Source organism: Limulus polyphemus, unplaced genomic scaffold (genome assembly GCF_000517525.1).
Source record: "Limulus polyphemus unplaced genomic scaffold, Limulus_polyphemus-2.1.2 Scaffold404, whole genome shotgun sequence".
NCBI lineage: Eukaryota > Metazoa > Arthropoda > Merostomata > Xiphosura > Limulidae > Limulus > Limulus polyphemus.
The window spans coordinates 286,545-300,503 of record NW_013666014.1 but is presented as its reverse complement, the minus strand read 5'-3'; the positions used below and the strand labels follow the sequence as shown (position 1 = coordinate 300,503).

Below are 13,959 nucleotides of genomic sequence, written 5' to 3'. Positions count from 1 at the left end.
GTAATGTTTGCCAACAAGATTGATACACAGTTTTCTTTTTTAACCCAAATACGTTTTAATATATACACAACAATACAATTGACAATAACAGTTGTTACGAATAGTTATTACAAACAATGATTTAAAAACAAAAGTTTCACAAACTTACAATCAATATAAAGTCTTCTTTCTAATCTGGAACTTCTTCGATATCTTGTCGAGGGTTCACGATGAGCGAGTTAATTACGAGTTGACGTAGATATATTTCACTTACGGGAAGCTAGCTAGCTTTGTCTCTCACTGATCACACGCCGATTTTTCCACCGGTTATGTTAGGTAATGTTTTCGTAAAAGCACTAATATCCGAAGTGAATCCACTGAAGTTAAATGAGTTGTAATGTTCGAATTTTGTAAATGCTCTTTGTCAAATATCTTTAGTTTTCCGATTGATAAGCGTTATAACAATCACAGTTATAGCTTCCAAAGTTTATAGCACACTGATTATAGCGAACTAATAATAGACACTCTCTTTGGCGCGTCGCGTTGGTTATATTTATAGCCGTGGGAAGGTTTTCTAGAAAATTCAGTCTTACGTAACAATACTGAGCTACATTTAAACGTTTAAATAATATATATATATATTGTTGATTCTTACTCTCGAGAATCTTCTATAACTTTGGAGACTAGGCGGGAGTTACGCAATACATCTTTAACACTTAATCTAAACAAACGTTCATATAATAACAAATTCGTTACAAAGTAAAGACAGGTACTGAAGACAAACCCCTACCCTCCCCAGTTGCTCAACAGTAAATAAGTGGACTTATAACGTTATAAATCGATTTTCTATGCCCATGGTGTATACAGCGCAGGTAGCCCATTGTTTAGCTTTGTCCTTAACAACAAATAAACTAACTAAAGACAAATAATGTAGTATGTAACTGTTCAAAATTGTCAATATCACTTTGTCCAATTTTCCTTATTTCAAGTTTCCGAAGATATAAATATAGCATTGAAATTTGTTCTTAAAATATGAAGTAAGATCAAAATATATTCTCTTATCCTAAAGCATTTTATATCTCTGTTATTATATACCCATGCTTCTCTGCATGATTCAAACAATCCCTTAGGATTTACAAAAACTCCAATGTGCCTATCAAAGCTCCTCTACTATCCCCGGTGACATCCATACCTACTTCAAGTAAGTTTCGTACACAAAACAAAAAAAACACGTGTGCCAAGTTGGATGTGAATCGGGGTATGAACATAGTTTCACCCACACGGAGTTTGAGAAGCTGCTTACTCAAACTTAAGTATAATAACTTTGAGTGCCTAAAGTATCTCAAAATTAATATATTGATATATTAACAATTATATATTATATTATATATAATTATATATTAACTATAATAACTTTGAGTTGTTCATCGAATATGCCAAGAACGGTGTCTAAAGTATCTCAAAATTAATATAGATATATTAATAATTACACGTCTTACACTTTTCGTACATTAGTGGGTTTCTGAATTACCAAACAAAATAGTATTATCATCAAAGCATTGAAATCTAGAAACATTGCTACTACTTCATTTCGTTTACGAAATTTTTAACTGAGTTTAGCTGTTATTAATCTCGTTTTGCTTGCATCTTGGTTACTATTGGTTTAATATTTGATTTTGGAAAATATTTTCTAAACTACATCGACGAAGAGACTAGTCATCTGTTACTAGCTGGCTGTAAATGTTTCGAGAATATCTTTTGGGTTTCTTTCAGATATCTCACATTATAGATATCATTAAATCTATATCCAAAGATAAAATGAAACGGTAGGATTGAAATTTGTGTATGTGTGATGGTATTTTAATATGATTGTACGTGATTTGAAGGTTTTATAACAGTGTGCTGACAGAATAGTTGATTTAGTAAAGAGAAGATGTGATTCGAATTCGTTCCCTCAGCACTCTGTCAAGTGTTTTTCAAGTTACTGAAGTGAGTTTAATTAACATAATATGTGAAGAAACTTTCTGCCTAAAACAACAATCCTTCAACTTCAAAGCTCAGTTAATATTTTTGTGAATCCAATTTTGTACAGCATTTATGGACACTGTTCATAAACCTTGAGTGCAACTACAATTACCTTAAATTATAACACAGTCGGAATAAATCTGCGTCACAAAATTCTTATAAAAATAAATATTGTTTTTAAACAACTTATTTTATTTTAAATAAACATTTTGCTTTTCCCTGTAACGCTATTTTTTTTCAGGAAAAACTTATTCAGTATCTATTTTCAGCAATGTGCATCAAGTCAATATGAAATTGAAACCTCCTAGAAAAACCCCAACTCCATACGGTGGTCGTTTACTTTGGATAATGCCTGGAAGAAACAAGTTGATTGCACACCTGAAGAATAAAGAAAAGATACGTCACAAAAAACGGTGGAGTCAGGTTAGTGAAATTCTTTAAAAAATAAAAGATGTGAAAAACGTTTTAGATGGAAAGAAAGAGTGTACTTCTTTAAGACATGGACGGAAAGATTATGGGGAAAAACGACCTTTACACTCCAGATAGATATATATATATTATTTTAACCAACGTTTCGCCTTTGCAGCTTCGTCAGGGTTAATATACACAACTGTTTATTATTAGAATAGTCATTCATTTATAAAACTGCTTGTAATGTTCTATTTCTCGAGTCTGCCGTAATGTACGTCTAAGGATACATAAATTATAATAATTGTTTCATTATTTTTCTAATATTATAGTTATAATACTAACGATACAGATATTCTAACATATGACATGTATACCTATTTTATGAGATATAAAAATAAAGAGAACTGCAATATGTTTTATGATTAGCTAAATACATAGACGGAAAATATAAGCTGCTAAGAAACAAAAATAAGTGGAAAGGATACAAAGGTTATAAGCAGTGTTAATAACAAATTGCAAGACTGTGTAATACTCCAGCGTACCCACGTGTTAAACTGAAAGTAATAGTATTAAGTGTATTGGTACGATGTGTTGTTTTATGAATGGTGGTTTAGTTTCATGTACCACCCATTGTCTCTGTTAATTTTTTGGATTTTTTTCGTTAATGAGTATAGCTTTCATATATTTACTCTCTTCAAAATCTTTGGTTGTTTGTAAGTTAGAAACTATAAATGGTTTTCTGTGTTTGGGGTACTTTGTTTGTATAGGAAGTGTTCTGCTGGAGCGGTTTTGTGTTGGTCATACGTACGTAACCCACTGATGTGTTCTGTTATGTATGCGCCTCCACATATATTACAAATGATTTGATAGACTACGTTTTTGATGTAGCACTTTTGTCCTACTCCGTTTTTCTTGGCGTACCATTGTTTTTGACATATTTTGTTTGTGAGAATGAAGAGTAAACTAATAGTTATTTCAGTGTTTTACCTGGTTTTTATGTTATGCTGATTATCAGTTAAGATTGATATTTTTTGTTTTGTTTTTGGGTCCGTTGCTGTTGTAATGCTTTTTTTGTGATTGCAACAGCTAGCCCTCCCCCAGTGGCACAGCGGTATGTCTGCGATCTTACAACGCTAGAATCCGGGTTTCGATACCCGTGGTGGGCAGAGCACAGATAGTACATTGTGTAGCTTTGTGCTTAATTACAAAAAACAATAGCTAGACATCAGATCATCCTTATGTGTGTATATACACAGAATTACTTTTCAGGTGATATTCTAAAAATAAAAAACTATTAAAATGTACTATGATAGAAATTGATCAAATTCTCCCATGAGTTTCTTGTGCCGATAGAAAGCGTTTCTTTAGTTATTATAAAGATTCCAAAATCGTTTAAGATCACTTCAGAAAACTTTCAGTTTTTATAGATGTATACAGTTTAACAATATTCGATATGTGACGAGCCAGTGATTACTTCACGAAACTAGCATGATGCTGGTTTCGAATCATTACCCGAAATTCGTTATATGTGTACTACAAAGAGCATCTCTCTTTTGCCACACACACACATATACACAATAAAAATAAAACACAGCAGACCTGCACAAAGATGTGTTTAGTTTTATTTCGTTCTCTGTTTCACAAAATTTAAGTATGTTGAAGGATACAATCAAGAATTTTTAAAAATCAAGTAGATTCAAGGACTTGAAAAATGATTTCAAAACTCAAGGATATTCAAGTATTTTCAATGAGCGTACGAACCCTTGTGTGTGTTTGTCCTTTATAAAAAAGAACGTCAGTAGTTTGTAGTACTCAGCAAGTGGGTGTTTCGTCTGGTAATTAATGTGAGTGGTCGCCCTTGTTTTACAACTAATACATTAGAGTTCGCTTAATTCGAACTGCTTGGGATCAGAAGAAAAGTTTGAAATAAGAAAAATTAAAATTTTTTAAACACTTAAGTAAAACTCAAGGAAGGTAACTACATACATATTAAATTATTTACTTCTTCTGGGTATGTCCCTTATCTAAAAAAAATAACATCCAATCTCACAAGTTGTGTATGTTATATGACATACACAAGATAAATAAAAATGGTTAATTTAAAAAGGGAAATAAGGATCAGCAAAAAATAAAAGATAGGGATCATCTCGTTTCTTATATTTTTTTATGTCCACTTATAGAGAATAAATTTTAACCTACACACATGCATATGCATTCAGTTGAATGTTATATCTTTTTCAACAGTTTACTGCTGCATTGGATTTTTCCAACCAATCAATATTTACTGAGCCAAGTGGTTTTGTGCCTGAGGTTTCGTATAAACACGCGTTTAACAAGCATCGAATACAAGGGAAGCCGCTCACAAAAACATCGCATATATTATATATATTTATAGCCACGTAACTCAACTTTCAATGAAAAATAATCAGCTTTTCAAATGGGTCATGGTCATTTGCAACATTTCATGTAAAATATCTATTGTCTAGGTTTTGGTGCAAAATACCCAGCCAATTTTACTGTAGACTTGTAAAAAATAATAAAATAATGCTAAAATACACACTCAATTTCAGCAAAGTACAAAATCAGTAGAATAAACTCACCACACACAAGAATAGAGAAATCTACTATAGTAATCGTCTACTGTTAGAAAACTCACTGAAATAGTCGCAGAAAACCACGTAGAAACAAAGTACAACAGCGAACTCTAGAAACAGTGAAGAACAGCGAACTAAAGAAATTAATGCACATTAGTAAAACACCGGGTTTTTTTTTAATGGTGGAAAGTGAAGGATGTAAAGAAATTCTTCAGGGCGAAAAATGAAGGCACTTGAATTCATTTTAAAACTACCCTATGACATAATCAATACTGCATTCATTATTATTCTCCAGGTTTCAGTAAAATATTCGAAGCCGTTTTCTCTGTAGCGGCTTGAAAAACTGTAATCAATAATAATAATAATAAGGCTGGAGACACTATTATAAATATACGCATTGTTTACTTTAATAAATGAGGCGTTTCCCACTAGTATAACTGTGCTTATATGGCTTCTACATTTCTGCGATGCTTGAATGGCTTCAAAGAATGGTAGCGAAGAAGAACTTAAATGTTAGAGTGTAGAAATCTCGACTTTCAAAAATCAACTTAAAAATAGCCCTTTGCAAGAGTGTGTTTAGTAGCTGTGCATAGATTTTGGTGCAGTATACCTAGCCATTTTTGCTGTAGGCTTCAGTGCTTCAATGGCTTCGAAGAGAAACTTGGCCAGTAGCGATGGAAATACTGAAAATATCTTCTCTTTCAAGAACTAACATAAAAATAGTCCTATGACCTGTGCAGAAGTTTTTTTAGTAAATTTACACAGCTTTAAATAAAATATATATACAGCCGTTTGCCGTTTTTTCTGTAGGCTTGTGAAAAAAATAACATGAAGAACAAACGGGTGAATTTTGTTTGGCAGTCAGAAAGTCAACTTTTTTCTTTTTTTTTCTTGCTATTATCAATATTTTAGCAGCCTTATCCATTGAGGTAAAAGGTCTTGAGTGTTGTTTCAAGAACAAATCTGCTTTTTAAGATGGTTTTGCCCTTATGTTCTATCACATTTTTTGTGAAATTCCTGGGCAAACCCTATTATGAACCACTATCGTGGTTCATGATATTAAAACACTTAACGTGACGGGTGTACTTTGTATCTACTTACAGACTTATATTAACATGGCATAAAACACACAGCTAATAAAATGTGGATTTTGGCATTCTATATTTAGCAGCGATAGTTGTTTCCCTATCCTGGCTTTTATCTATTTCTTCCAACAAGTTTAACTTTGTTTCGATATTAAGAGTTTTATACTGTCTTTTAGTCATCGCTCTATCAACTGCTAAGTCCATGTTTGAACTCTTGGATGAATTGTAATAAAGGTAGTAAACAACAAAATCGAAGGCCAATCAGATTAATGTAATCGCCGTGCCAGAAAAACTAATATGCTTCCATCTATACACACAGCAGATATGCGTCACTGGGTCATGTGCTGGCATTGCTTCCCATGGTATGTCTTTAAGAATACAGTCCAAAACATTTTGGTAAAAATTAAACTAATATTTGAACTTTGTACGCATGTTTTAAGGTACTTGTTCGATTTAACAAAAGCTCATATTTTTAGTGCGAATTCAGTGTGTTTTTAAAACGCGTAATATAGAAGGAAAAGTTGGGACTTTTGAATTTTGAATAATTCGTGTTTGTCTTAAGTGAGATCCACTGTACTTCTTGTTTTATGAAAGGTAACTGCATTGTTTCTTTTCGCGATTTTGAAATATTTGTGTTTCTAGTTAATTAACTATACCTGATTTGAGAAAGAGTGATAACATACTACTGTGCATAATAATGGTTGGAGACGGCTTGAATGGGTAATGAAGAAAACTTTAATATCAGTTTAACATAACAGCAAATGTACAACGTTTCTACAAGGTTTTGTCATCATCAGGTCAAATGTTGTACATTTGCTGTTATGTTAAACTTATATTAAAGTTTTTCTTCATTACCCATTCAAGCCGTCTCCAACAATTATTAGTCTCAAAGTGGGTTCCTCGTCATCGAATTTGAATACTACTGTGCATGTTTATCTTATCTCATTTGTTGCAACAACAGCCTTGTTGATGCTCTGCACTGACTTTGCCTTTTGTAGCTGTATTCTGAATGGGGTATTCAGTGTCATTTATTCAGGTATGAGTTAGTGACAAATTACTCTATATATTAATTTTTATTTTTGATGCTCGTGAATCCGTAAATCTGGAAAATATCCTTGACTTGTTCTTGATTTTTTCCCCTAAAACCTGTATGAACCCTGTCTTGTCATTAAGCAAACTAAGTGTAGAATGAACAGACAGTTAAACAAACAGAAAACGAATACTTTCATCTCAGCACATTTGTAGCTTTTGATAAAACTTTTTTTAACACGTTTTTTCCGGTAAAAATTGAAAGAGAGGAATTTTGTATGTATATGTGTGTGTGTTTATCTATAAATCATGCTTTGTCATCTTCATTTTGCGAATGAGTATTTTCTTTAGTTCTTTTACTATTAATTAGTTTAGAATCAAGATGAAAAATGTTATTGACAGTAGTGCAGATTCAACAAGATAATTCTCCTTCTGCATGTGTAGGTGATGTACATGTACTACCTTCTTGGCCACAAACTTATGGAGTGTTCCTTTACGGTTGAACAAAAAGACAAACGAGCAGAAAACACCTACATTCTTGCTCTAGACGGCGATATCAACTTCCGGGCTGACGCTGTACGACTTTTAGTTGATCTAATGAAAAAGAATAAAACACTTGGAGCTGCATGTGGCCGTATTCATCCAGTAGGGTCAGGTAAAAGTTAATGTTGGTTCGTTGTTGTTTGTCATTAAGTGCAAAGCTGCATAATGGGCTATTTGTGTTTTGCACATCGTGAGTATCAAACCCCTATTTTTAGCGTTACAAACTCTCAGAATTACTGATGAACCACTGGGGGGAAGGCATAGTGTTTGTGATTCGGCCTTTTCTTATTTTCCTATTAGATGTTGCCAGTAAGCTCTTGTGTTTTTAGTTTAAAATTGTTTGTGATGCTGTTTGAAATATAATATCATTGAAAGTTGATAAGCTCAGGTCCTTTTATTTAACAATGAGATATTTAACAATAATAACATCCAACACTTAAAAATGAACTTCTTCCAGGTATTTTTTTACCCATCGTAAAGTATCAATGATAAAAATAAAACTGTGAACTACTAGTGTCATTTTCCTTAAAGCTGACATTTTAACTCATAAAATACTTGCCTAATTGTTCAAATCCGTAGCGTCAATAAATCAAATTTTCATGCTGTTGTAAATGATATACCTAGTAAATATGTTTAAAAGGAACTTCTTGTTTAGGTGCTATGGTTTTATATCAGAAATTCGAATATGCCATTGGTCATTGGCTCCAGAAAGCTACTGAACATATGATTGGATGCGTCCTTTGCAGTCCTGGGTGTTTCTCACTGTTTCGTGTAAAAGCTTTGATGGATGACAATGTGATGAGAAAGTACGCCACGAAATCTGAAGAACCTATACACTACGTACAGTACGATCAAGGTAAACTATGAAAAATTAATAAGCTTCGAAAATACTGTGTGTATATCAAAATATTCAAATTCATCTGAGAGATGAATAAATAAATAAAACAAATTTTGATAAAAAAGTAAGTTAAACTATACAGTATTATCTTCGTAGGCGGAAAATCTGTACAGTAGAATATATTTAAAGTTTTAAGATTTTATCGATACATTTTTTAACACCACCAATAGAACAGCAGTTGAAAAATAAAAGTAATAAAGATACAATCAGCGTATCGTACACTACTCAGTAAGGTTTTCTACTAATGAAAAAATTGATAAATTAACTAAACAAAATCACCCTTATATTTTAAAGTTTAATACATTTAAAATTTCTGAACATTCTCTATTTGTGTCTCTTTTAAATACAGTTAAAGCAATGACTGTAAAATTGACGAAAACGTAACCTAGTTTTGATCTTTTAAATAGATATAAAATTGAATTATTTAAGTAAACGCAGTAAACTGTTTGTTTAATAGAATTACATTTAAAAAAATTAATATTAACTTCCGATCGGAGCAAGCTATCTACTTAGAGCGAAACTAAAGATTAACCTGGTAACGAGTATAGCTAATTAAATATACCTTTATTATTTTCTCACTAATAAATATTAGTTTCATCATTTGGGTACCCTATGACTAGCTGTAGAATACATCAATTAAGTGAAATAAGTTTTCTCTAAGAAAACATTCGATTAAGTGTGATAAATATAACTTGCTCTGTATGTACGCATGTTTAAACTTCTTTTATATGTCGTTAGCTACTCAACATTAGAGCAAAAATATTTTAAAACATAAGATATATATCTTTTAATCAGTTATCCATGCTCTTTAGATAACATTTCCGTGGAACGTTTGCTGTTTTCAAAGGCATAGCTAGGAAATTATAGTAGGAAACCTAAATTCTAAAAACTCTAGAAACATGTTTTTTATGATACTGTAAACTTAGTTAACTCTTGCATTATTAAAAAAGTAAATGTATGGGTTGTTTCAATTAAACATTTGTACTATAGTATTAATATTTTCTTGTTTTAAGAAGCTGTGGTCTTCAGCTCTCCCCCCAGCTCCATATCTAGCTATGCCCATGGTTTCCTGCTTTCATATTATTTAATATTTATAGATTAGATATATATTGTTATATTCTAACTGTTATTAGCTGTTGAATCCAAGCTTCTTAATTTCAGTTGTCTTTCACTGGTTCAGTAAAAGCTTAAGTTACAATGAGATCAGTAAATTTTAAAATGCATATTCAATAGACCACAATAGTATATAGTGATTCTAATGTTAGATAAAGTGATTACATTGGATTACTCTCTAAATGCATGTCGTACAGTTATAACCAGTTTTACAGTAAAAGTTTAATTGCCTATCTAAATAAACACTATTATTATTAATGTTTTCTATTTAGCTTATTTTTCAAGTAAATCGTACTTGAAAAATTATTTAAGGCCTAAACGCATTTTCAATATTCATTAGAATGAAATTTTTCCTGAGTAGGCACTGAAGTTTTCTAAGTCTATTTATTCATTCTTATTGAACAGGAGAAGACCGTTGGCTATGCACGCTTCTACTTAAACGTGGCTACAGGGTTGAGTACAGTGCTGCCTCAGATGCCTACACTCATTGCCCAGAAAGTTTTGGTGAGTTCTTCACACAACGACGTCGCTGGGCTCCATCGACAATGGCAAACATCATGGACCTTTTGAGTGACTACAAAAAAACTGTGGCCATTAATGACAACATATCTTTCCTTTATATTTTGTACCAAGGAATGCTGATGATTGGTACAGTTCTTGGTCCTGGAACTATCTTCCTCATGTTACTTGGATCCATGGTAGCTGCCTTCAGAATCGATAATTGGACTTCATTTTGGGCCAATTTGATCCCTATAATGTTTTTCACAATCATCTGCTTTGTTACTAAGAATGACATTCAGGTAGATCGTGCTCTTTACATAGTTCCTTGCATGAGTTTGGTTTGTTTTGTATTTCGCGCAAAGCTATACGAGGGCTATCTGCGCTAGCCGTCCCTAATTTAGCAGTGTAAGACTAGAGGGAAGGCAGCTAGTCATCACCACCCATCGCCAACTCTTGGGCTACTCTTTTACCAACTAATAGTGTGATTGACCGTCAAATTATAACGCCCCCACGGCCCCATGTTTGGTGTGACAGGGATTCGAACCCGCGACCCTCAGATTGCGAGTCGAGCGCCATAACCTCCTGGCCATGCCGGGCCTCTTGCATGGTATTATATATATGTAAGTAGTTAGCATGGCACTATAGAGGCGTAAGTGATGACGTCATATGTAATTAATATGCATATGTAAAGGATGTGCAAATTAATAATTATTGTCTAATTAATGGTCTATTAACCATATGACATCAGGCATCATTTTTAATATTTCCTTTCTGTGTTAAATTAGTGTTTAAATGTTAGTGATTGTGTTCTCATTTGCTGAATACCCATATAACATTTGTATATAAGATAGAAATAATAAAGGAAAGAGGAAGAGGTCTACATTTAACTGACTCTCCCAGGATGAGAAAATAATGACCAAATACCAACCCAGACCAGACTGCATTACATTTAAAATTCAATTAAACCACTTTACTAACAATGTATTTTAATGAAATTATTATGATCAAGTACATTATAGTTAGAAAAAAAAATAAAAATTCAGTTTTCTATCATGTAGTTCCTATGCAGTTGAAATATCTCAGATTTGTTTGCTTATGTTTCTGTTCAGTTTTGTCTCAGTACTTCTATGACATTCTACGAGTTCTAAGTCTAATCTTTAGTTTCATTTTACAGTGTCTAACACTTCAAAAAGGAGACCCCACATTCCAAAGTGATCTGTTGCTAAGCAACAGTCTTTTTTAGACTTAAATAACCAATAGAAAGAGCAGATTTCTCGTTTACTTTCTCCAGGTTAGAAGGAAATATAGGTGATAAATGCTAAATGCATTGTTTAGATCAGTGTCCCTAGCACTTGGCTATTTTTTCTTGCCTTGGTCGCCAAGAAATAAATGTCGTGCTTTGGAATATTTTCACTGCCCAAAAAACGTACATTGCGTATAATAGTTAAATTAACTGCCTAAACGTCATGTTAGTGTAGCCTGTATAATGTGTAAAGTTTAGTGTACTCTAGTCCCTTATAGTGGTGGCACACGACGAGACACACAATCGGCATGTAATGCTGTTTGAATACAAGAAAGGAAACAACGCCTATGTAGCCACAAAGAATATCAATGAAGTTTATGGAAATGTATTGAACGTTTGTTTGTGTCAATGATGGTTCAGCAAATTTCGTTCAGGTGGCTTTAGCCATAAAAACTGCGATGGCAGAGGCTGACATGTTGGAATTGATATTGATGCTCTGAAAACGCTTGTTGAGTCTAACCCAAGGCAACACACTCGTGAATTGGTCCCGAAATTGAATGTCTCTTATGAAAATATGTAAACATCTAAGTAAAATGGGAAAACTCCATAAAGAAGGTGCTTTGGTGCCTCATGAACTCTCCGATGACCATCATTTCCAAAGTGTAAACGTTGCTTTGTCTCTTCTAGCACTTGAATCATTTTTAGTCAGAGTTGTCACCAGTTGTGAAAAATGGATTCTCTATGTGAATATTAAACACCAAAAACAATGGCTCAGTCCTTGACAAAAACTATTTCCGACCCCAAAACCGGGACTCCATCTGTAGAAAGTGATGCTTTGCATTGGGTAGGACATCAACGGAATAATTCATTTCGAACTCCTCAATCCACAGCGAAATGTCAATGCAGAGATCTATAGTCGGCAACTGGAACATTTAAATCAAGCCCTTCATCAGAAACGCCCTTCACTCGTCAATCGGAAAGGTGTTTTTCTTCTCCACGACAATGCACGTCCACATGTGGCACGTTTGATGGAACACAAAATTATGGAGTTGGGTTTGGAAGTTCTTCCTACCCATCATATTCTCCAGATATGGCACCATCAGATTACTATCTTTTTCGTTCGCTGCAACACAATCTTAATGGGGAAACGTATGCAAATGTGAAAGGTGTTAAAGAGGACACCCGCAGGTTTTTTGCTTCAAAGCCAAGTGATTTCTTTAATCAGGGAATTAACAATCTGATTGTAAGATGGAAAAGCATCATGGATAAGAATGGAGACTATTTCATTTAATAAATGTTTTGTTTGCTATATAAGTTGTTCGGGTTTTTTCATCTATTAAAAGCGACATTAATTTCTTGACGACCTAATATATGTTTATATATGTGGGTTTGGCGTGCTTAGTGTTTAGTGAGAATTGCTGCAGGTTCAAAAGACAAAAGTTCGATCCACGATACCATTGAACATTCTCTGTACTTATAGCTTTATTGGTGTTTAATAAATGTGACACTTAATTCCGCTATGGTAGAGTAATCACATAGGTGGTGGGTGCTGCTAAAAGGGTTGCTTTCTCTCTGATCAGTAATTTTAAATTGGGGGGAGCTATATCTGAGCTTTGAGATCTCTGATCCAGCCGTTTAGCCCATGTGTCGCATAAGGTTCTGTTCAGATTGAAAATATATCAAATACAAAATTTATTTACAAACGATAACTTTTATTCGTCATTGGTATTAAATTTACTTATTCAAACAAATAAACGTTTTTTTCAGGTAGCAAGTTCCCTAATTTATTTATGTTGTGGTATGATTGAGATTAAATAACCAATATGAAATTAGAATTGCAGAAATAACGAATGGAAAGATTTAAGTTACGAACTGAAGGGTTGAAACTAGGTGTGTAACACAAAAATGCAAGGTTTTATATGAAATATAAAACCACATTTAAACAGGCACCCGCCACATTTAAATGCCAATTTAAATAACCATTTGGTACTTTTGAACGAAATAAACAACTCTTAAGGTTCAAATGTATAATGTGACAGTCAATCACACCATTCCATTAGAGTAACCCAAGCATTGGTTGTGTGTGATGTTGACTAGCTGCTTAATTCTAGTATAACTTCTAAGTTAGAGACGGCTAGCACAAATATCTCATGAGTAGCTTTACGTGAAATTCAACAAAGAAACTGCATAGTTAATCTGTCTTTCTCTAGCTAAGAGATAATTGCAGAGAAGATCCACTTGTTCAAGACCCATATCTGTAAAATCAAAACTATGCAAACCAAACTTGCATGAATTTGCTTTAGTAACGTCACTGTATCCCTTTCAGGTCAATGTATATCACACCTTCATTTCACGAAAGGTACAAAAACCCGTGATCATAATCCAACACTCACAAATAACTAATCAGTTGTTGTATTTAACCGTCATAGTCGTTTTTCTGTTGACCATTTGGGACATTACGTGAGCTTCTATGTTTGTTTGTTTTGTTTTTAATTATGCACAAAGCTACACAAGGGCTGTCTGTGCTCTGCCCACCAC

The 13,959-nt window shown here is 33.3% G+C and overlaps 1 protein-coding gene across 1 annotated transcript in view; it reads left to right on the top strand.

The window, feature by feature from the left end:
• Positions 1 to 13,959, top strand: part of LOC106458013 — an 84,549-nt gene that overhangs the window by 45,452 nt on the left and 25,138 nt on the right. The window contains exons 8-11 of the mRNA XM_013917462.2: positions 2,246 to 2,427; positions 7,568 to 7,778; positions 8,322 to 8,522; positions 10,083 to 10,477. Of these exons, the coding sequence (XP_013772916.1) occupies positions 2,246 to 2,427; positions 7,568 to 7,778; positions 8,322 to 8,522; positions 10,083 to 10,477 (989 nt within the window). The remainder of the gene's footprint in view (positions 1 to 2,245; positions 2,428 to 7,567; positions 7,779 to 8,321; positions 8,523 to 10,082; positions 10,478 to 13,959) is intronic.